The 20,794-nt window shown below is 37.5% G+C and overlaps 13 protein-coding genes across 13 annotated transcripts, besides 2 other annotated features; 6 read left to right on the top strand and 7 right to left on the bottom strand.

Moving 5' to 3' along the window:
- Positions 1 to 287: 287 nt before the first annotated feature.
- On the top strand, positions 288 to 1,193 carry CWC27 (putative peptidylprolyl isomerase CWC27; the record flags this gene model as incomplete). Its single annotated transcript, NM_001183878.1, has 1 exon — positions 288 to 1,193. One exon carries the CDS (start codon positions 288 to 290, stop codon positions 1,191 to 1,193), a length of 906 nt encoding a protein of 301 aa, NP_015261.1.
- A 55-nt stretch (positions 1,194 to 1,248) lies between these two features.
- On the bottom strand, positions 1,249 to 1,977 carry VPS28 (ESCRT-I subunit protein VPS28; the record flags this gene model as incomplete). Its single annotated transcript, NM_001183879.1, has 1 exon — positions 1,249 to 1,977. The coding sequence occupies one exon, from the start codon at positions 1,975 to 1,977 to the stop codon at positions 1,249 to 1,251; it is 729 nt and encodes a 242-aa protein (NP_015260.1).
- Positions 1,978 to 2,231: 254 nt separating this feature from the next.
- Positions 2,232 to 3,671, bottom strand: RGL1 (Rgl1p; the record flags this gene model as incomplete). Its single annotated transcript, NM_001183880.1, has 1 exon — positions 2,232 to 3,671. The coding sequence occupies one exon, from the start codon at positions 3,669 to 3,671 to the stop codon at positions 2,232 to 2,234; it is 1,440 nt and encodes a 479-aa protein (NP_015259.1).
- Positions 3,672 to 4,056: 385 nt separating this feature from the next.
- Positions 4,057 to 4,653, top strand: HTC1 (Htc1p; the record flags this gene model as incomplete). Its single annotated transcript, NM_001183881.1, has 1 exon — positions 4,057 to 4,653. One exon carries the CDS (start codon positions 4,057 to 4,059, stop codon positions 4,651 to 4,653), a length of 597 nt encoding a protein of 198 aa, NP_015258.1.
- Positions 4,654 to 4,807: 154 nt separating this feature from the next.
- Positions 4,808 to 5,689, top strand: YPL068C (uncharacterized protein; the record flags this gene model as incomplete). Its single annotated transcript, NM_001183882.1, has 1 exon — positions 4,808 to 5,689. The coding sequence occupies one exon, from the start codon at positions 4,808 to 4,810 to the stop codon at positions 5,687 to 5,689; it is 882 nt and encodes a 293-aa protein (NP_015257.1).
- A 322-nt stretch (positions 5,690 to 6,011) lies between these two features.
- Positions 6,012 to 7,019, top strand: BTS1 (farnesyltranstransferase; the record flags this gene model as incomplete). The annotated part of the gene is made up of 1 exon (NM_001183883.1): positions 6,012 to 7,019. One exon carries the CDS (start codon positions 6,012 to 6,014, stop codon positions 7,017 to 7,019), a length of 1,008 nt encoding a protein of 335 aa, NP_015256.1.
- Positions 7,019 to 7,118: an origin of replication (ARS1620; Putative replication origin; identified in multiple array studies, not yet confirmed by plasmid-based assay).
- On the bottom strand, positions 7,118 to 8,956 carry MUK1 (guanine nucleotide exchange factor MUK1; the record flags this gene model as incomplete). The annotated part of the gene is made up of 1 exon (NM_001183884.1): positions 7,118 to 8,956. The coding sequence occupies one exon, from the start codon at positions 8,954 to 8,956 to the stop codon at positions 7,118 to 7,120; it is 1,839 nt and encodes a 612-aa protein (NP_015255.1).
- A 429-nt stretch (positions 8,957 to 9,385) lies between these two features.
- On the top strand, positions 9,386 to 9,856 carry YPL071C (uncharacterized protein; the record flags this gene model as incomplete). The annotated part of the gene is made up of 1 exon (NM_001183885.1): positions 9,386 to 9,856. One exon carries the CDS (start codon positions 9,386 to 9,388, stop codon positions 9,854 to 9,856), a length of 471 nt encoding a protein of 156 aa, NP_015254.1.
- Positions 9,857 to 9,892: 36 nt separating this feature from the next.
- On the bottom strand, positions 9,893 to 11,392 carry UBP16 (putative ubiquitin-specific protease UBP16; the record flags this gene model as incomplete). Its single annotated transcript, NM_001183886.1, has 1 exon — positions 9,893 to 11,392. The coding sequence occupies one exon, from the start codon at positions 11,390 to 11,392 to the stop codon at positions 9,893 to 9,895; it is 1,500 nt and encodes a 499-aa protein (NP_015253.1).
- A 147-nt stretch (positions 11,393 to 11,539) lies between these two features.
- Positions 11,540 to 11,766: an origin of replication (ARS1619; Autonomously Replicating Sequence).
- A 110-nt stretch (positions 11,767 to 11,876) lies between these two features.
- Positions 11,877 to 14,141, bottom strand: YTA6 (putative AAA family ATPase YTA6; the record flags this gene model as incomplete). Its single annotated transcript, NM_001183888.1, has 1 exon — positions 11,877 to 14,141. One exon carries the CDS (start codon positions 14,139 to 14,141, stop codon positions 11,877 to 11,879), a length of 2,265 nt encoding a protein of 754 aa, NP_015251.1.
- A 400-nt stretch (positions 14,142 to 14,541) lies between these two features.
- Positions 14,542 to 17,650, bottom strand: GCR1 (transcription regulator GCR1; the record flags this gene model as incomplete). The annotated part of the gene is made up of 2 exons (NM_001183889.1): positions 14,542 to 16,891; positions 17,643 to 17,650. 2 exons carry the CDS (start codon positions 17,648 to 17,650, stop codon positions 14,542 to 14,544), a joined length of 2,358 nt encoding a protein of 785 aa, NP_015250.1.
- Positions 17,651 to 18,618: 968 nt separating this feature from the next.
- On the bottom strand, positions 18,619 to 19,461 carry GPI2 (phosphatidylinositol N-acetylglucosaminyltransferase; the record flags this gene model as incomplete). The annotated part of the gene is made up of 1 exon (NM_001183890.1): positions 18,619 to 19,461. The coding sequence occupies one exon, from the start codon at positions 19,459 to 19,461 to the stop codon at positions 18,619 to 18,621; it is 843 nt and encodes a 280-aa protein (NP_015249.1).
- A 352-nt stretch (positions 19,462 to 19,813) lies between these two features.
- YPL077C (uncharacterized protein) lies at positions 19,814 to 20,536 on the top strand (the record flags this gene model as incomplete). Its single annotated transcript, NM_001183891.1, has 1 exon — positions 19,814 to 20,536. The coding sequence occupies one exon, from the start codon at positions 19,814 to 19,816 to the stop codon at positions 20,534 to 20,536; it is 723 nt and encodes a 240-aa protein (NP_015248.1).
- Between the last annotated feature and the right edge of the window lie 258 nt (positions 20,537 to 20,794).

Raw genomic sequence — 20,794 nt, 5'->3', positions numbered from 1 at the left:
GTGATGTGCTAAAGCAAAAAATCAGTTATGCGCCAAAAGCTAATCACGAAATTGAGTGGATGCTAGAAATTACCGTTCCGATTAATCCTGACGTTATGTTCGTTTGCTGAATATATCTCACTTTACTGAAAGAACTTCCAATTTTTTTTTTTTCCTTTTCCGCTGTAAAGCGTCTGAAGAGAAAAAAAGGTTCAAAATGTCCTGAGAATAATTTATTGAATAATTTATTATTCAAAGCGTATTACAGGAAACATGTATGATGAGTTTTAAACCAAAGTAAGAATGCTATGTCCAGTAATATAGAACCTCAGACAACAGCTAAATGTATACTGTATACAACAAAGGGGAACATTGCCATTGAATTATGGGCTAAAGAATGCCCTGAGACATGTAAGAGGTTCTTATCTATGCTCTCAGATGGCACATTCACCAATGGAGAATTTAAAGAGTTAAAGCCAACACAGTGGCTAATGTTTAATGCAAATAGTACTGGTGAGTACCGTACAGTTGCTGAGGAAAAAAATCCTCGTATACGCTTCAATAGAGATGGACTCTTGGGATGGGATAGACGAAGGAACACATGGTTTATAACTGTGCTGGCGGATTCTAAGCACGTACTGAACGATTGTAATGTATTTGGCAAAATTGTTGGGAAATCTATTTACATCTTTAGAGAGATCTTGGGCGGCGAAATTGAAGCTTCCTCCCGTGACAATGATGTCAAACGATTCATGTATCCTGCAGTTTTGAAGGATGTTGAGATTACCATACCATTCTTTGAGGACATCTTTGGATCAAAAAGAAGACTGGAAGATAATGAAAAAAAAGAACAAGAGCCGGCAAAGAAACTTGTGAAATCAGCAAAAGTAAAGATGGTTTATGAAGATGAGCAAGAGGATGATGATGGTGATGTTCAAAAGCTTAAGCCAAGAAAGAGAATGATTCTCCCAGCATGGATCAAAGATGATAGTCGCAGTGAAGGAATTAAACTAGACGCATCCTTAGATCAGCCACAAGAGGCACTAATTAGGGAAAAGACGGAGTTGCATGATAATGTTGATGAGGCAACCACTAAAGAAACGGAAAGTCAAGAAAACATCAAGGAAGAACCAATGGATAAAAGAGAGCGGGAAACTTTGGCAATGTTGTCAAAATTTCAAGAACGAATAAAAAACAAGAATATTCTAAAGTGAAATAGAAACGCTTGTGTACTTATATATGTTATCATAATTTCTATTTGTTTATTTCTTAATCCAGTAAAGCATAAAAACTTTTATAGGCTAGTTCTAGATCAAACAGAAGTTCTCTAATTTGTGTTTCAGTTAAAGTGTCACCAATTGAGAGTTTATTTATTCTGACAATCCAGTCAATGAGTTTTGATCTATTCTCAAAATCATCCCTGGTGACGCGATTTATGCTGATTAACAGTTCAGCCAATAAGGGATGTAATTGATCTTTTGCATTATAGTTTAGTTTCAAAGCATCCATTACAGTGATGAAATTACCAGTGGCCTCAGCGACGTATTTAGCATTAAACTTTTTGTCGCTAGAAGAACTTTGTTTATTATCACCAGAGGGAGCCGATGTGGTAGTGGATATCGCATGTTCTGCTGTAATTGGTATGCCCCTCTCCAGTCTTGTTATTGCGTTCGAAGCAGTGATGTTGTATGTATCGCAGAACGCTTCTATGGATTGGAAATGCTTGTTTATCTCTTCTTTATTCTGAGAATTCAGGTAGACCTTGAACTGCTTTAGTAATTTGTCAACAGTATTAGTGTATTGGGTGTCATCTATGGAGTCTTTTAGGTAGGCTTTCTCTACGTGGTCTAGTGTGATTACTATAGAATATATTTCAGATAAAGTTTCAATGACTTCTTTATCCTTTGAAGTTATAGAGTTGTCGAATAAGGGTACTTCATCGTGGAATAATTGGGAAATATCCTGGTTTTGGTTTAATTTTATATTGTGTTTTTGCATGGGTGCTTTTGAGTGATAAGTGACTTTATGAAAGTGCCCTTATTTTAAACCCATGGGGCCGTTGTATTGTTAAACCATAACTTTTTTTTTTTTGCCGGACGCTATAGTCTTTTTTTCTCTTCATGTAGAAAATTGAAAAGACCAGAGTGCGGGACAAGAAGAATATAAATATATAATACATTAGCATTATTCAAAAGCTTTATAGATCTACGTATCTGCGTTGATTTAATATATGAACCATGCCAATCACTGCCTCATTGTATGACAGGTACTCTTCTCAATTTAGAAGGATCCGTACGACTAGGGTCCTTTTGCGAGTATAATATATTAAATCTATTATTTGTTTCTGGGTCGTTAAAATTATAAATTATTGGCGGCAAGGAGGGATACTCTAGACAGTTCGAGCTGTTATTGTTGTTGCTCGTGTTCTTGATTCGACCAAAATTTTTATAAAACTTCTTGGCAAATTTAGCAGTTTGTCTTTCTTGCAATATTAGGTTCTCGATTAGCGGCAATTGACTTACTGACCAAAACGATATGATTAGGGGGTGATTAATTTCGAAGTTTTTCAGACTTTTATTGAATTTGAACCTTATTGAAAGATAGTGAGAAACATTAAAATGTTGACCTATCGTAGTTATCGAACTATGATATTGCAGAGGAATGTCGTCGATTTTGTTGATTAATACTTTAGTTTCGGGACAACTCGACTCAGAAGATCTAAAGCTTTGTAAAATTTTGTCCTTAGTGAATATTTTTAGGTTGAATTGAAAAATCATTGAATTCATGGAGATGATTTGATCAACCTGTCTTACAGAGGTTTGCAAAATATTTGTTGTTTGCGTGGATGAGAATTCTGATTGGTTCTTCAGAATTTCCAAGTATTCTAGTATCTGTGTTGTAATTGATTTCAATTTGAGCTTGGACTTAAACTTTTTCTTTGTGGAGAAAAGTGTCGGCGTGGACACATCAAAGTCATTCGAAGAGGGAGTTGTGGCATTGTTCGGAAATGGGTTCAGCCTGATTGATATGGAGAGTTTCAACGTGTCATTATTCATAGAAACACAGGGATTCTCAATGGAATAACTAATTAAGAACTTTTGATCGGGAGAAGTGATGTTTGATCTGTTTATTGGCCTGAAATATGACGGTGAAGGTAGGTATGTATACCTTTCGACGTTTACTGGGTAAAGAAAATTTCTTTTCTTATTTGAGCTTCCTCCGCCGACCTCTGTATAAAACACGGTACAATCCAGGAAAGTCTGCGTTTTGCCGAATTTCGGATTATAGTTTGTTTCTTTGATGTCGTCAGGTAGCCCAATCGTCAAAGGTATGTCTATGCCAATAAGATCATTGTTGAGATCGTCGCCATCATGGGTAGGGTGGGATAACACGATGTTTTTCTTATAATGAATGCTGATGTTCTGGTTACTGGTGTCAGAATGGCCATTAGAGGGGTCCGACGGACGATTAAATGGGGTGAAAGAGCTGTTATTGCTGCTATAAAGGTTTTTGTTGAAATATATTTCAATTGTCTTTAAAACAATTTCGATCTTTACCAATTTGAATGGCAAAGAGTTGTTTGAGCGCACTCTTAACTGGCATTCGATTCGTGGTAACGTATCAGGTAAACCGGGGCAGCCCCGTATTACAGAATTGTAGCTTGGCTTTAGTGATATAACTGGGTGCGTCATTTTCACTTCTTCGATTCTTTATCAGCTGTTATATACCCATAGAAAACCAAGGTGAACAGAAAGCATCCCACAAAAAAGTGTCGGAGCAGTGATGACCGTGACAGCTGAAATATTGAACTAATATTTCACTCTTTCTGTCAAACTAGCGCGCTTTTGGCAATCTCCATTTTCCTTCTTTTTTTTTCCGTTTTTGTTATACTAAACAACTTCGGGGCGCGTTATAGATAGAACGACTTATACACATCTATTTTTACGTACTTATATATGTATATAAATGGATGGTGAGAGTAAGATGCTCTTGTTTAGTAGGCGTGAGGCTAAGGACGCCAGCATGCTGTATATATTTGTATTGCACTTGATTTACTTATAACAGCTTAGGTTTACAATGCAACAAGATATCGTCAACGATCACCAGGAGGAGGCCCAAGGGTGGAAGTGGGAACAAATCAAAGAGATAATTGAATCGGGGGAGCTTGCCCGTTTGAAACGAAGTCGCCAGATGACTGACAAATACCACGAGCATAAGAAAAGGACTGCTGGCCTGGACATGAACCAGTACGTTTTGCAAAAACTAGGCTGGTCGCTAGACGAACCGCAGCTCGAAAATGCTGCCGCGAAGGCTTTTAGTTCTTCTACTCTATATGCTGTGCGTGCCAACGATTTCCCGTATAACTTCGAGCCTGGTGTTGTACACCTTGTTCTCTGGTCCAAGGTTGCCCTGCCAGTACATTCCCCAGATAAGGCCGTGCGCGAAGCGGCCCGCGCTCGCATGAATGCATTTTTGCAGGCACAGCCGCTACTGCGTCCACTTCTAAGCTCGGGTCACGTGGCCTGGTTTGTCAACTACCCGGAACTACAAAGTGTTGCCCGGATTTTCCACGCTCACGTGCTGCTTTTCTTCCCACGGGAACGCTATTCCGCGGAACAGGTAAAAACGACCGTTGATGATATCCTTTCACACGGTTTCGAGCCACTTGCCTGATAAAGTTTTTTTTTTTTTTTTCAGCATGCCAAAATGCTACATACATTTGTTAATTATGTACTATAACCGATACTGGTATTAATGATGCGATGAGCTGATGAGACAGTAGATAAATAAAAGACGCTTCTACCTACACAAGCACATACAATATAATATGCATATGCAACTCAGGAAAAGAAAAAGGGTTGACTATTCAGGGAGAAATCAGACGTCCGATCCTCCTTCAACCACAACGGCAGCGGTACCATCCATTATTGTCCCTAAGAAGCGTAAAGTAGTCGCACAAAACATGGTTAGTCCAGCTATTCGAGCCACAACCACAACACTGGGCACCTCAAATATAATAATACCTAAGCCTCTGCAGCGCCCTAAATTCCACAATAGCGCCAGCCTATCTTCACCTGATGATGATCCCGAAAAGATCTCTGTATTGGAAGTTCAGAAAAATTTGTCCAATCTCATCAAAAGACAACAAAGATTATTTTATAAAGATATACATAAGCCGACTCTCGCCGGCTTGAAAAATTTCGAAATGTTAAGGCTGCCCAATGATCTAAAACTCCTACAAAACATCGTAAACCTATTATATTCATTCGAGCAATTAAACAGTGACTCGAAGACAAGACCAGTCACTACTTCCAAATTAAAGGCCTCCTCTCAAGCGCACTCAGACAAATTGAAAAAAATGCTAGCTGAGAGGAAACCTCCATTTAGCCACCCCAGTCACAGCGGCACTGCCTACCACAATGACATCATCCATGAGATAGCGAATTTGCATTCTATTAACCTGGTAGATTTGATTAATTTGGAAGTATATAATAACAATTGCCATACAAACAACACAGCGTTGCAAACTACGGCGAATTCGCTGACACTTAATAGCATTATCAAAAAGCTTGACAAGCCAATACTGAAAGAAAGAAATAATTCTCTGGTATGGCCCCATAAAAGCAGATTTAAAGCAAAAAGGAACCAACCTTCGCCTGGCCAATCTTTAATTAACAATACAGATATAACTCTCTACAACGATGTATAGCCGCCATCTCTACTCACTCCATAATATTACATATAGATATAGGACAAGCCCGCATTTTCATACTGAAAGGTAAACTTCTATTATTATAGTGGTATCCAACGTTCACCGCTTCCAGCATAGCAGAAATTACGTGTTTTTGCATATGTTATGCTGATCATTGTATGCTTACTACCATTTTTCTTTGCTTCGCCTTGCCTTCTTTGACGTTTTTTTGAAGCAAAAAAAAAGTCAAGACAGATGTGCTTACAAAACCATGTAAGGCTCATTTTCAAAGAAGCTACTAATAGAAAGAGAACAAAGCGTTTACGAGTCTGGAAAATCAATGGAGGCCAAGATAGATGAGCTGATCAATAATGATCCTGTTTGGTCCAGCCAAAATGAAAGCTTGATTTCAAAACCTTATAATCACATCCTTTTGAAACCTGGCAAGAACTTTAGACTAAATTTAATAGTTCAAATTAACAGAGTTATGAATTTGCCCAAAGACCAGCTGGCCATAGTTTCGCAAATTGTTGAGCTCTTGCATAATTCCAGCCTTTTAATCGACGATATAGAAGATAATGCTCCCTTGAGAAGGGGACAGACCACTTCTCACTTAATCTTCGGTGTACCCTCCACTATAAACACCGCAAATTATATGTATTTCAGAGCCATGCAACTTGTATCGCAGCTAACCACAAAAGAGCCTTTGTATCATAATTTGATTACGATTTTCAACGAAGAATTGATCAATCTACATAGGGGACAAGGCTTGGATATATACTGGAGAGACTTTCTGCCTGAAATCATACCTACTCAGGAGATGTATTTGAATATGGTTATGAATAAAACAGGCGGCCTTTTCAGATTAACGTTGAGACTCATGGAAGCGCTGTCTCCTTCCTCACACCACGGCCATTCGTTGGTTCCTTTCATAAATCTTCTGGGTATTATTTATCAGATTAGAGATGATTACTTGAATTTGAAAGATTTCCAAATGTCCAGCGAAAAAGGCTTTGCTGAGGACATTACAGAGGGGAAGTTATCTTTTCCCATCGTCCACGCCCTTAACTTCACTAAAACGAAAGGTCAAACTGAGCAACACAATGAAATTCTAAGAATTCTCCTGTTGAGGACAAGTGATAAAGATATAAAACTAAAGCTGATTCAAATACTGGAATTCGACACCAATTCATTGGCCTACACCAAAAATTTTATTAATCAATTAGTGAATATGATAAAAAATGATAATGAAAATAAGTATTTACCTGATTTGGCTTCGCATTCCGACACCGCCACCAATTTACATGACGAATTGTTATATATAATAGACCACTTATCCGAATTGTGAAATAAATTGATCAATCAAATTAGTGGAGGAAGATAGTCAGAAATAAAGCCTTCTCTCCTCCTCTTTCGCATCTATACATACGATTTCATATATACGTTTCATTGCATCATCTTTTGATATATCTCAAAAAGATCTCTTAGTTCGCAAATAGTCAAATCTTCAAATTTATAGCCTTTATATTTTTTCCACGATTTCTGAAACTCCTTTTTATCAGCACCGTTAATGCTAGCGGTTACTGTCAAATCGCCGGTAAATTCGCGATTTCCGTGCTCTAAAGATGCTGAAGATCGTGAAGATGATGAAGTTGATCGTGAGCCATCCCTAGACATCTCTGTTGTATCTCTATTGCTCAATTCCATGGATAATTGAGACGAACTTCGTGGTATGTTTAAGTTGTTGCTACTGTGAAGGTTATTATTGCTAGTATTGTTAGGATGTGGTGGAGTATATGACCTAATTTTTCCGATGATATTTTTTAATGATGAATCAAAAACGGTCCTGAAGCCATCATACGAATTCGATCTTGTAACATCTGGCCTTTGGATAGTAGGAGTCACGATGTCACCTAGGTTACTGCCGTTATTACCGTTGTTTTTATGCATTATAGCAGTTTTTGATGGCAATGAGACTCTACTGCTGATTGAATTTTCTAAAATTTTACTTTCATTTACAGTCAATTTATCTTGTAGCTCATTTGAAAAATCATTTTTGGTTAAGCCTTCAACAAAAACTAATGCAGCTTCTAGATTGGTTAATGCAAAGGATTCTGTTTCGACCAGCTTTTTCTTATATCTGAACAGCCTGATGAATTCGGCATTCAAGAAAATATCCCGTGGAACAATCGTAATAATGTAGTAGATTAGCAACGAAAGATAATCATCATTAGACATTTCTTGGGAATATGTCATGATTTCATGTAGTTTCAGTAGGGCCTTTATCTTTTCACATGGTGAAATCGAATGATAAGTAAACTCATATAAAATATCTTTGATCTCTTCAAACTTTGGTTCCGGATCAATGCCATTATTAAGACTCAGAAACTTTATCAAATTGATTTTATTCATTGTTGAGAGTTTGGACAAACAGAGGATTTTTTCATTCAACAACTTATTGTATTCTGTGAATTCAACACTGTTTCTAAATAGATTTCCAACCTTGAAAGTTTGTAATTGGTGTGGTTTGAAGGTTTTCATTTTATTCGGTGAAGATACGGATGTGCCTACTATAAGAATTTTCTTAAAAACATCTCTTTCACAAAGTTCCATATATTTTTCGATTTTCATGTTGTTTAATTCGTTGATTTTCAATTGCTTTTTTATCTCTTCAGGTGACAACATTTGTGTGGCATTAGTTGAATTTGATATTGACTCATTACTGAAAAGCGATGAAGATCTTCTTGGCCTCATAAGTGAATTTCCACTACTACTCCTACTTCTGCCAAAAATTCCGCTAAGACCACTACTTAACGTTTCTTTGGCAGCCAAGAATGAACTAGAGCCCCCGCCAGAAAAATAATAGCCATTATTATTCGCTGAACTGACGTGCTGGAATGATGCTTTATCAAATTTTATGTAAAAGCTTTGGAAAAGACTAGACAATTGCAGTACTGATAGTGGCCGTACGTACTTTGGCTGCTTTAGGTCATCAATAAAAATGTCAATTAATTTTGATAATTCTGGAGGTAAATTGGTGACAGTGTTCAACGCTTCGTCAATTTCTTGTTTTGTCAATATAGGAGACTTATTGTTTTCTAGCCTTTCTCCTGTTGTAGAGTTTTCATCACCATCACAGCTACTTCTCTCATTGTCATTTTGATCCTCATGTAGATTTTGTTGAAATTGCATGCCGCCAGTTGTGTTCTTGTATGATTCCCTGATGGATTGATTAGGGTCAAACCTTGGATTGGTTATCGGAGGAGTGAATAATTGTCTAGCCATTTGACTTTTATTGTTAGAGGGCGTACTTCTTTTTTATCTGCTCTTCTTCTTGGCTTCTAAAAATACCTTTTGCTCTAAGGGGAATGATGATTTTATGAGTGTCTATAAAGCCAATTCTCTTTCTGCCCAAGATATTAAACACCACACCAATCCGAACAAAATTCAATAGACGAACAACAGTAAGTTTTAATCTATTTTTGCTTCAATGATGCGTTTGGTTGGGTCTTTACTGGAAATCAAATAAGGCTCGGTTATTTGCACACTTTTTTATCCGGGAACCGCTCTTTTACGAAAGCAAATTTCAAAATGTATGTAATACGAAGGCATTAAATTATTCAACAACGGCGCTCGGATATGATTTATATTACACGTCTAGAACGATTAGCAGATAGTAAAACTAGTGGCACGTTTAAATGACTTTTTCATTCCATGAGTTCCCGGTTTGCAAGAAGTAATGGCAATCCCAACCACATTAGGAAAAGAAATCATTCTCCAGACCCAATAGGAATTGATAATTATAAAAGAAAAAGACTAATTATAGATTTAGAGAATTTATCCTTAAATGATAAAGGGCCCAAGAACGGACATGCAGATGATAACAATCTTATTCATAACAATATAGTATTCACAGACGCTATTGATGATAAGGTCCTGAAAGAGATCATCAAGTGTTCCACAAGTAAACGCGGCGACAATGACTTGTTTTATGACAAAATATGGGAACGTTTGAGAGAAAAAAGGCTACAAATAATAAAATGGGTAGATTATAAGGAAATTGCTTATCTAAGCTGGTGGAAGTGGTTCCATAATCAAATGACTTCGAAATACACTTATGATGGAGAGGCTGATACCGATGTTGAAATGATGGCAGTGGATACTGATGTGGATATGGATGCGTAACTTACTATTATTATAATATACCTATGTACAGGGCGGTTATTTATTTACACGTTCGTAGTATAGCATATAAGCATATTTCTGTTCATTCAAGACAGTTGAAGCGGTAGATTCCTTTATGGCGGTATCAGATATTTGCCAATAAGGATACCGCAGGGCGTTTTTGACTTTTTTATATCTGCTTTTTTTGTAATCATTATGTGCAACGTTTTGCTCGCGATTCTTGTTAACTTCATTGTTGACAACTGGTGCTCTTCTGAAGGAAGATTCATCCTCCTTCCCGAAACGAATTTCAGTCTTGCGTCTGTAACACATATAGTGTCCACTCGAATGAGAACCGGTGTGTTTCACAACACTTTTCAAATTATATTTGACTTGCCTGTTTTCTGTTATTGTCCCACTCTCAGCCAATGTATATTCAGAAAGTGTTATTCTTTCTCCAAATTTGACATTGCAGGGATTTCTAGAATATGTAATACCATTGAATGTGGATCTCGATAAGTGAACAATTAATATGTCTGGCAGTTGTACTACTACATCTTTTTTGATGACCTTTCCCTTTATATTAGATACCTGCAAATTGCCCTTTGAGTAACGCTTGACGTACTGTTCTACTTCGAATGGTAAATTTTCGTTAATTGGGGCTTTAGTGGCATAATTTTTCAATCTGTCCAACATTAAAATTTCATCCGGGGTACAGTCCTTGAAATTTCTATATTCTTCATGGTTTAAGATTGCTCTTATTTGGCAGATCAGGCATGAATAGTCGTCTATGATTTCTGTTTCATCGTGTGCTAGAATATTGGATAGATTCTCTGATGTTTGTTGTGGTACGGACAGTTCGCGGATGAAAGTCTGTTTGTATGATGGTTCTGATAGACCCTTGCATTTAAGGCATACTAGAAACTTGGAAGTCTCGCCCTCAAATGGAAACTTTGGTATATTCAAATTACATATCTGTTTACTGTAATCGATCAATTTTGATCGTTCTTCCTGTAATGTTTGTAGTAATATTAATGTAAATTCATGTGCATCATTTTGTTTGGATGAGATCTTTGATTTAAAGATGGACTCTAATGTGTTTATCACTATTTTCGGAGAAATTGACGTCTTACGATCTTTTACAGATATCAAATCCAAAATTAAACTGGTAAGACTTTCGTGTAAGGGGGCAAGTGAATTAGACGAGTTTTCAAGTCGACTATGCCTTGTAGTGTTATCAACTGTAGGATTGTCGCCTTTTGCATTATTTGACAGCTTAGTTTCTAATTCTAGAAGGACCGTTCTTATCCGTTTCAAATATTCTACAAATCGAGGTATTCCAGCCAGGCCTTGCAAAGATGATGTTATGAAGCAATCATTCCCACGATTAATTAAGCCCACTGTCGTGTACTTCCCAATACTCTGCTTAGAATCCCCAAAGACTAGCGCACTTAGGCTGGGTGCAATGGCATATAGAGAAGCAGCAATTATCAAACCACATGAAACTTTTTTAATCAGTGAAGTCGGAGATTCTGTTACATTTTTTATCCAAGACATATTGTGCTTGTAGTAACTGCTGTACCTTGCATATACTGTTTGGGCAGAAGGAGAAGGTCCAATTAGTTGTTGGAGGGTATGGCGCTAACGGTCAAGTGTTTTATAGCTGGACTTTGCTTTCCCATTAACTCAAACGTGTATATAAATTGAGATTGAAGAAGAAACTTTGAATCTAGGTTAACTGGGTGCTATTGATTTATTTTTTTTATTTCACCCAAGTATATTATTTTGTTTTCTTTTTTTATTTCATTTTTTTGGGGCCAATATAGTAAGCAAAAATCCGGAGAACTGTATTGAATATCGTTCTGAGAAAACTAATTGTAAATAAGAAAGAAAAATATCAAATCATAAGGGAACCGAAGTTAGTTTTTCTTTGATAATACATAGAAAGTACATAGGTAATAAAATTAGATCAGAAGCAAGAAGTTGAAAGGGGAAAATTCCTTCTCATACCTTTCTTTGCCATTAAGACGCTCCCTCTCGTTCAGGAACCATTACTACCGAATTTACTAGACCACTCCTCATATTTTTGTAGAGATTCTGACGACACGCTCTTTTTTATTGTCAACAGAGCATTCTGAAAATCTTTTATTTCAATTCCTCTGATTTTATCAAAATCCGCAAACATCAACTTATCTCCTAAATCTCTAATAGGTTCCATTGCCGCTTCTTTGGCTAATGACGTAAGATCAGAACCAGAAAACCCCTCGGTCATTTCTGTTATTAATTCATAGTCTAAATCTTGCAGGCTATTTTTCTGCTTGGCCATTAATCTCTTCAAATGATATAGTCTAGTTTCATAATCTGGTAAAGGAATGTATAGTTTCCGTGAAAATCGTCTTCTTGCTGCATCATCAATCGCCCATGGCAAATTCGTTGCTCCTAAGACAAGTACTCTGCTGTCAAGCGTATTATTTCGGTCTTCCGATTGTGCAGTAGCACTAGATAGGGAGGACCACTGAATAAGAAGTTCTGTTTTAATTCTCCTCGAGGACTCATTTTCATTATCAGAGCGAGCTGTTAACATAGAGTCAATCTCATCTATGAAAATAATTGAGGGTGACAATTTTTTGGCCATGTAAAACAATGCTCTAACCAGCTTCTCAGATTCACCGAGGTATTTCGATAGCAAAGAAGATGCACTTACACTAAAAAATGTGGAATTGGACTCTGTCGCAACCGCCTTAGCAATCATTGTCTTACCTGTACCTGGTGGGCCGAACAAAAGCATACCTCTAACAGGTTCTCTTAGCCCTTTGAATAAGTCAGGCCGCAGAAATGGGTAAACCACTGCTTCTTTCAAAGAATTCTTCGCATTCCGTAAGCCTGCGATATCCTCCCAATAAACTTTTTCATCCGTAACAAGAATTTCATTAAGTATCTGTTCACAAGCGTTTCGATCTACTCCCTGCACTGATTTTAATATATCCTCCTTTCTGGAATCGAGGGATGAACTAGCAGAGCTTTCCTTATCGGGTGTACCACTTTTAGAACGCATGGGTTTGGATTCAGCAGGTACCGCTGTCGCTGAAACGAGTACTGGTGAACTAGGCTCCAAATTTTGCTCATTCCTACGAGAAACTTTGTTAGTATTGGATTTACTAGCCTTCAGCTTGCTATTTGTGGGTATATTCCGTGAAGACTTGCTGTTTTGCCTGTTAAGAGTAGGTGATTTTATAATCGGTCGATTAACTGTTGGCTTTTTGTAGTCATACCTTTTTTTCAAAGGTGGTGTTGGCTTATAACGTATCTGAAGTTCATTTGAATGCGATCCGTTGTTACTCACTTTTGAATGATTTGCCCCGTTTTGATACTGAGACCAGGCTAACTGCGCAGCCATACCTATTTCTGCTGCCTCCATTGATTTTCTTACTGGCGTTCGTACTCTTTCGCCTGAAGTCCGTACAACGTCAAGTGATCTTCTTTTAATTAGGGAGTTGTCAATCTTTCCAGAAGATTTGCTACTGGAAGAGAAGTTGTCGAGGCTAGCCCTTGATTTGTAATTTGTTTTCCTCTCATGTTTCAGGGTTGATATACGTTTTTTCTCCGCTTGTTCTCTATGTTTGCGTTCTTCTTCCTCTCTCTTAACTCTCTCCTCCTCCAACTTTTGGGCCACTTCAAATTCGACCTTTTCTTTAACCTTTAACTCGATCAATTTTTCCCTTTGAAGTTCTAAGTCCCTCTCATACTGAAGTTTTGCTCCTAACTTTTTCTCTTCTTCTAATTTCCTAGCACGTCTGATATTATCAGCCTGTTTGTTGATTTTAGCCTCCTTTTCGTCAGCTTCTTTCAATTTATCTCTTTTGGAACCCATTCTCCAAAGTTTTGGAAAACGCAAACCATTTCCTGTCCCAAGGCCCAAAACGGAAGAGGAGGATGACAAAGAGGGACTACCGTTTCCTTCGGCCATAAGCGTTTCTGCTTTACGACGTGCGATCCTTATATCCTGGCCAAGAATTTGGAAATCCTCAATGATGCTCCTCAATTCAGGATGATCAACTACAAGATTTCCTAACCCTTTCTTTAAGGTATAAGTCTTTTCAATTTTTCGTAGACCTTCATTGACGTATACCAGTAAAGTGTCTAAGTTTTTGTGGATTTTCCCATACGTTACTGTGTCCTTATTACCTTTGCTATTGATTATTAGGTCTGCTAGGTTTTTATATTGATTTTTGACAACAGAGTAAAGCAATTGCAAAGACTGCGCTAATGTGAAGTTCTCAGGTATACTAAACTTTTCATGTGCCATTATCCTAGACTTTTTTGTGTTCCCTCCTCGGACTTTTCTTCACCCAGGGTCTTACCTCTTTTGCTAATGAGATTAATGTTTTTTCCATCTTTCAAAATTTCGGATAGCCCATCTATCCAGCGGGTTTTCTCAATTCGCCAGGGTCTTTGACAAAAAAATTAAGTTTTCGTAACCCATATAGTCAGTCATGAGAATATATATTTAGTCGTTGATGGAAAGACATTTAGGAATTCCCACATAGGCATACATCCGCATAGGTATGTACACACATAAATCTATATAAATATTAAATAAGTATATATATTTTCTATAAAGGTAGTAATAACCTAATGACATTTCTCGTTATCGTCGCTTCGTTATTTTGTTGAAGGAACTATTGTCGCGGACAACCTCAATAAACTTAAGATGGTGTATTATGTCGCCTTTTGCAATACTTTAATTTCTCTTCTTCTGTCATTGATCTAACGTTCCAATTTTTAAAGTTTTCAAAAATACAAATTTCCTTGTTATTTTTCGTTAAATTTCTAAAGTACAATGATAGAGAATTCAGAGTCAGACCGTTATTTATCCTGAACTTTTCTAGGTCCCCTACTAAAATCTTCCGTATATCCTCCCTCGGTTGTTGAGGATTAGTAAACCTGCCGAGTTTTATGCCACGATCACATTCCGTTTCAATATAATCCATAATAATTCTTCTAGTAGGAAAAAAATGTGAATCTTCGCTAACCTTCCACCTTCGCCAGCCATAATTTTCAATCAATTTTTTTATTGAAGATTTACCGTTCAGACCAATATACCACTCCGCATATAGGTCCCATATTGTTTTATTTTCTCTGGACAGCTTGTATTTGATTGCCTCGTTTGGCCCCGCCTTCGTATCCTTTTTATTTATAATTTCAAACTTAGAAGAACTCTGCGGAAATGATGGAGCTGTCTTTGTCACTGTACCACTTGAATTTGCAGCCTCAGTAGAATTATGAATATTAGAAATTGGTACTGGTTTGTCAGCATCCGTACCAAGCGGATTACTGTTTTTACCATTTTTCTCAGGATCTTTCGATTCTGGGCTGTTATCATTGGGCTCCGACTTACTTGACTCTGGCGGTTTCTCCCTATCAACATCATCACCAGCTACCTCGGTGGGACTTTCAGGCATGCTAGTAGTGGAGTCGTTGTTTGGAAGACGAGGTCGTTCAGCTAGTTTTGAAGAAGATGATGGAGAATCTTCATTTACCTTCTTAGAGTTATTTTCCGTTGTTGAACTTGAGCTACCACCAACTACAAAATCTGGAGAATGCTGAAACTGCTGAGGTGAGCGAAAAGATTCCGTGACAGCTGTGTTAGCCAACGTCGAAAGGGGTAATCTAGGGCTTGAAATGGATTTTGTAAGTAAGGAATCAAGAGCCGTCTGAGACGGAGTTGGTTTATCGTCTAGTTTAAAGCGTTTGCTATAGGGAGACTCACCAACGGGTGATGGAGAAAAAGGACTGCCTGTTGCTGCAGAGGCTATTGAACCTGGTAACGGTAGCTTCCTCTTCTGTACTATATCTTGCGGTTGCGGAGCCAAGGTGCCAAGCATCGGCTGTATAGAATTACTTAAGCTCGGGAACATGTTAATTGGCGCTAGCGCAGGGCTATTAGTACTTTGAACCTGTGCATGTGATTGTCCTTTCGGACCCCTTTGATGTGTTTGGGCTTGTCCGTTGGGCTTGGAGTGATTAGGATCTATCGACTGAACCAAATTACTCAGTACGTTCGAATTGATGCTATTTTTATCTAGTATTAATATCCCCCCACCTGTGGAAGACACAATATTTTCGGACTTTGATCCGATCGCCTGATTTCCTGAAAGCAATTGTCTCTGCAACAGCAAAATTTGGTTACAAACATTGCCTACGGAGTTCATATCTGCTTTTAGTTGTGTTATTTCTTGACTTAACCTGATATTTTCTGTAGTTAATTTTTTTGATAATTCCATAAAGTAAGAATCAACTTTTTGACTCACTTCCTCGGTAGATGGATTTAAAAATTGGGTTTCTATTCCTGTAACATTGTTCAGGGCATTATTGTTTGAATTTTTAATTGAACCGATTCCTTTAAACTCTTCGTTTTGGAATAACTCAGGAATAAATTTTGAAATGAATGTTACGATATTGGGTAGTAATAAGGGATGTTGACTCAGATATCGGAGATCCTGAATGGCAACCCTGCCCATAAATTCAAATAGTTCACAGAGAGAATAAAGCTTGTAATTCGTCCTATCAATAAGAAGCATATCCTGCTTCAAATAAGACAGCCATGGAAATACCAAATCGATCAACTCTTTAGAAGGTTCAAACGTTTGTGACCTTGAAACTTTAACACTTGAATTGCTGTTTGGGTTTTGATTTTGAATATATAGTAAAGGATTGGAATTTAGAGAAATAAAGTTTGAATCTAGCAACGGTACTGTAGTAAAATTCTCAATTGAAATTGGAGGGTTTGGGTGGCTCCATCGTATAACAAAAAATATGGTCAACGCAAAAATTGGACACTTGGAGATATCAGCATCACGAGAAACTGTATTGAAATAATCGTATGGTTGTCCCGTTGCTCCTTCATTCAGCTTTCGCAGCGTCAAAGAATCAGGGTAAGTTTGGTCCACTATCAAATCCACCAATTTCAGAGAGTTTAGAGAATCTACATTGACCTTGAAGTATGATTGTAAAATATATTGTGCAATGGAATAAAAGTTTGAGCTCGTGCTGGTACTATCAACACTTGTTTGCTGTTCCAATTGAGAAAGTAGGGCATTTAATTGGTTAGTATTTGGTCCATATGATTCTTTGCCATTATTATAGGAAGTTGATGGCACACTTTGTGTCCTGACATTACGTTTTATCCTGTTATTTGTCCCTTGAAAAGTTTCTGACATAGCCTGAGTCAGAAAATTCATCCTCTTGTACGCAGACAGACGCAGACAACACTCAATTGATAGCTATTCCCCTCCTTTTATTAAGTATAGGTGCTTTTTTTTGGGGGATAAATTCGTTCTTATAAATACTTAATTGTAAAGCACTTCCTTTCCTTAAGTTTGCGTTACTCTATTAATAATCCATAGTTGGAACCTCACACAATGTTATTTTAAAGAAATTATTTCCTTTTGCTATTTTTGTACTTTTCTATTTCTAATAGAAGAGGTAGAGGTATGTGGCTTTATCAAGTAGGTCGGAAAGGTTTGTGTATAAGATAATATATCAAGCTCTTGGCTAATTTCTTTTTTAATCTTAATATTGTGCTGGTAATTTACTACTTGTCAGCAAATTATATTGCATAAGCAGGCAACTCCTAAAAAAGGTTCAATAGTAATAAGCAATGAAAAAAAGGATAGTTGTGAAAGGCTGCAAATATTACTGAAGGATCAATTACAATACAAGGGATAATAAGTGAGAATCAAGGAAAACTCCATACCCATCGAAAACCTCCCAGATAACATTTTCAGAATGCGTGTTATGATCATACCATACCATTTTCAATATATATCAAAGGCCAATTAAATATAACCGTCGTTTGTCACTTGCCGACTTTCTCGCTATTAACTGTGGTTTGTTTACCGATGAAGCTTCAGCATTAGGAAGATGAGTTGGGTGGTTCTACGTTGGATGCTTTTAATTCGTGAAACAAGAAGTTCGAAGCTCCGGAAAATTCTACATTTGTGGAAGCCGGGTGTACGGAGTTTAAATCTTAATTACGTAAAAAATGATAAATATCGTGGGGAAGTGTCAGAAATTCAGTAAATTAATGACATGTCAAAGCCGTCTGCATCTTAATTGAACATTATGAGAAGGCACAAGAGAGACGAAAATTCTTCTTTAGATACTTTGGCTAGATTGAAAAAAATAACATGTGATGAACGATAAGGCAAAACTTGTGAACAAATTGTTTGTTAAATTTGTGACAGTTACTGCACTTTTTCCCCTCCCAAACGCTTATTTTAAAGGTTTCTCATCCGGGTGATATTATCACATAACCAAGTGCCAAAAAGAAGAAAACAGGAAGCTGCTGCTACCAAGAAACAAGTGACTTTAAATTAGGAGCGGTAGACGCTGAAACGCCTGTTTAACACGGCCGCAAATTGTACCCTATTGGCCAGGTAGTATTGTCTTGTGTTCAGTTTAAGGGGGCGTTTCTCTAATATTGGGACCCGGTTAAGGTGCAAGGGCCCATCAATGCATTCAAAAATCTCCTGAATGTTCAATTTTAAAGTTGTCGTATGATATGTGAATAATCTGTAGTGAAGCAAACTTAATCGACCGAACTGCCCTTTGGTAATTGCCCGACGCCTTTGCTTGTCAGGTTTCATGATAATTATTATTACAGTGACTCTATATATAATGAAATACCGTGGGGTCGAGGAAGAGGACAGGCAATAAGCCCCTGCGGGCAGAAGTCGTACCCCTCCCTTGCTTATCCGAAGGAAATCATGTTCTTGATTGCGCTAATCCAATATTGGTGTTCTTGCATCCCATGTACTTAGTAGATCGTTATCCCGTTTATGATAATTGATTTTCCAGTAGATGAACCACTTAGGTAAAACAGTAATATAAAATACTGAAGCAAAGAAAATCAACAGCATATAAATCCAACCTAGAGCAACATTCAAAAATGAGTATACAATAATATTTGAAATTATTGGTACTACCTTATTCGTCACCGATAAATAAGTGGGTAGAATGATATTCAACTGAATACAAATTAAAAGAAAACAGAATACGTCGATTGTGGTCGAAAGCCTCGATGATAGGACAGCAACAAGGGCGACAAGTATATTGGTGGAAAGGTTAGAGGGTTTATCTTTGGACTTTGTTGACGAAATAACGAAAATGTACCATAGGGTCAGCCAAAAAGACAATGTCCATATGGAATCAGATGCAGTTGTTTTAGAAAGAGATTTGAGGACTGGAGAGAGAGTCAACATTGCAAATGTGATAATCAGCGAAGACTTTACGTCCATGAATGAGGACAATAGAGGGTCGACTTTCGTCCTTGATATAATCAATGTTATAAATGAAAGGAAAATAGTTGGCGGAATAGGATCGAAGCCATAATAGTAAATATATGTAAAAGTGATGTAAATGAAAGAAGTGTTCAATATGGTTTGGTAGAAACTTATAAAATCCAACCTAATTTGAGCGCGAGCAGCTTCTGATAATTTTCTATCAGACTTCTGGTTACTCTCAGCCTTTTGTCTTGCTCTCAACTCAATAAAACTTGGATCTGTATAATTATCTGGGTACTCCTGTTTCAACCATAGTAGGCGCTTCCAGGGAGATCTTGTCATTGTACCTATTGAAAATAACCAAATATAAACTATGAAGTCTCTTTAAGGTCATACGAAAATTGAGAGGATAATGGACCTGCAACAGAAAGTTTGGATGCCTCTGATTATATTCACCACCGTCTAACAACAATACTTAAAGTGTGATTGTACCTTTAAATTGGTTTAAAGCGAAGAGGTAATGGAAAGTTGAAATTTTCATTTTTAGTTCATAAATTTAGTAGCCGCGAAGTGGTCTCAAGTTCGGATATCAAGATAATCAATAGCCACGGACACCTACTACCTGGCCTTCGCTGACATGTAATTGACATTGTTTTTGAAAAACCTAACCAAAAATTTACAATTCACTATCTTCATGAAAGATCTCCAGAAAAAAAGCTCAGTACGAAGGCAAATCACGAATGAAGACGATGAACGGTATGGGGAGGACAGCATCCATGACCTTCCCAGGACAATACCAAATGTAAATCCCTATATTAGAAATTCAGGATTTAGGCCATCTTATTCTTCCCAAATTCCTTCGACAAGGAGTCTATTCAATAACTATTATAACCGTTCAAGTGCTAACACAGTTGGTAATGACACAATAGATACCGATAGTGTTAGCTATAACGGAGTTGCCAAATTCCGGAGAAATAGCGTAGATATACCGCTACAGACACATAACAGACTGGAAGTACGGCCTATAATCGACAGACAAGACTATTTGTGGAGAGAAATAGATGCCCTAGATGACGTTAAAAGACAGGCGCAGGCAACAGAATTGTATGATCAGTTTCCTCCAGGGTTCGAGAACAAACTGATGCAATTAAGGCAAGCACATAGTAAACTACTTCAAGTCTTGAGGGACCGCAATGCTAAAATAGAAGAGGAACAACGTCGTGAAGTGGCGGTCGCAACCGCTGCTGCCATGATGACTAGAACGCCATCACCAACAGGAAAATCCGTCGGAGATGAAGCTACAAGCAACAACATGCATAGTAGCAGCGCAATTAGAAATCCAAATGGACCAACCGTTGATCCTGAAGAAGGAAAGTACATTCAAGAGCTGGTGAACACTATAAGGGAATTACAATAGTAGGGCCAAAACACAACTGATAGTAACAATCACCAAGAGATTCTACATTAAAAGTGTAAGAATTCCCACATAGGAGTGCTCTAATTATGTCATATATGCTTAATTTTCAAAATAAAATAGCCATAAACTGTGTTGTGACGCAACTGCAACTCCCAGATGAAATACGGTCCGGTAAAGATAGGAATATTCTACTCTACAAGCATGAATATTTTTTAACGCGGCGCAGTACTATACAGCATAACAGGTCTTCCACGCATG

Source organism: Saccharomyces cerevisiae, chromosome XVI (assembly GCF_000146045.2).
Source record: "Saccharomyces cerevisiae S288C chromosome XVI, complete sequence".
Taxonomy (NCBI): Eukaryota; Fungi; Ascomycota; class Saccharomycetes; order Saccharomycetales; family Saccharomycetaceae; genus Saccharomyces; species Saccharomyces cerevisiae.
This window is presented reverse-complemented; position numbering and strand designations above follow the sequence as displayed.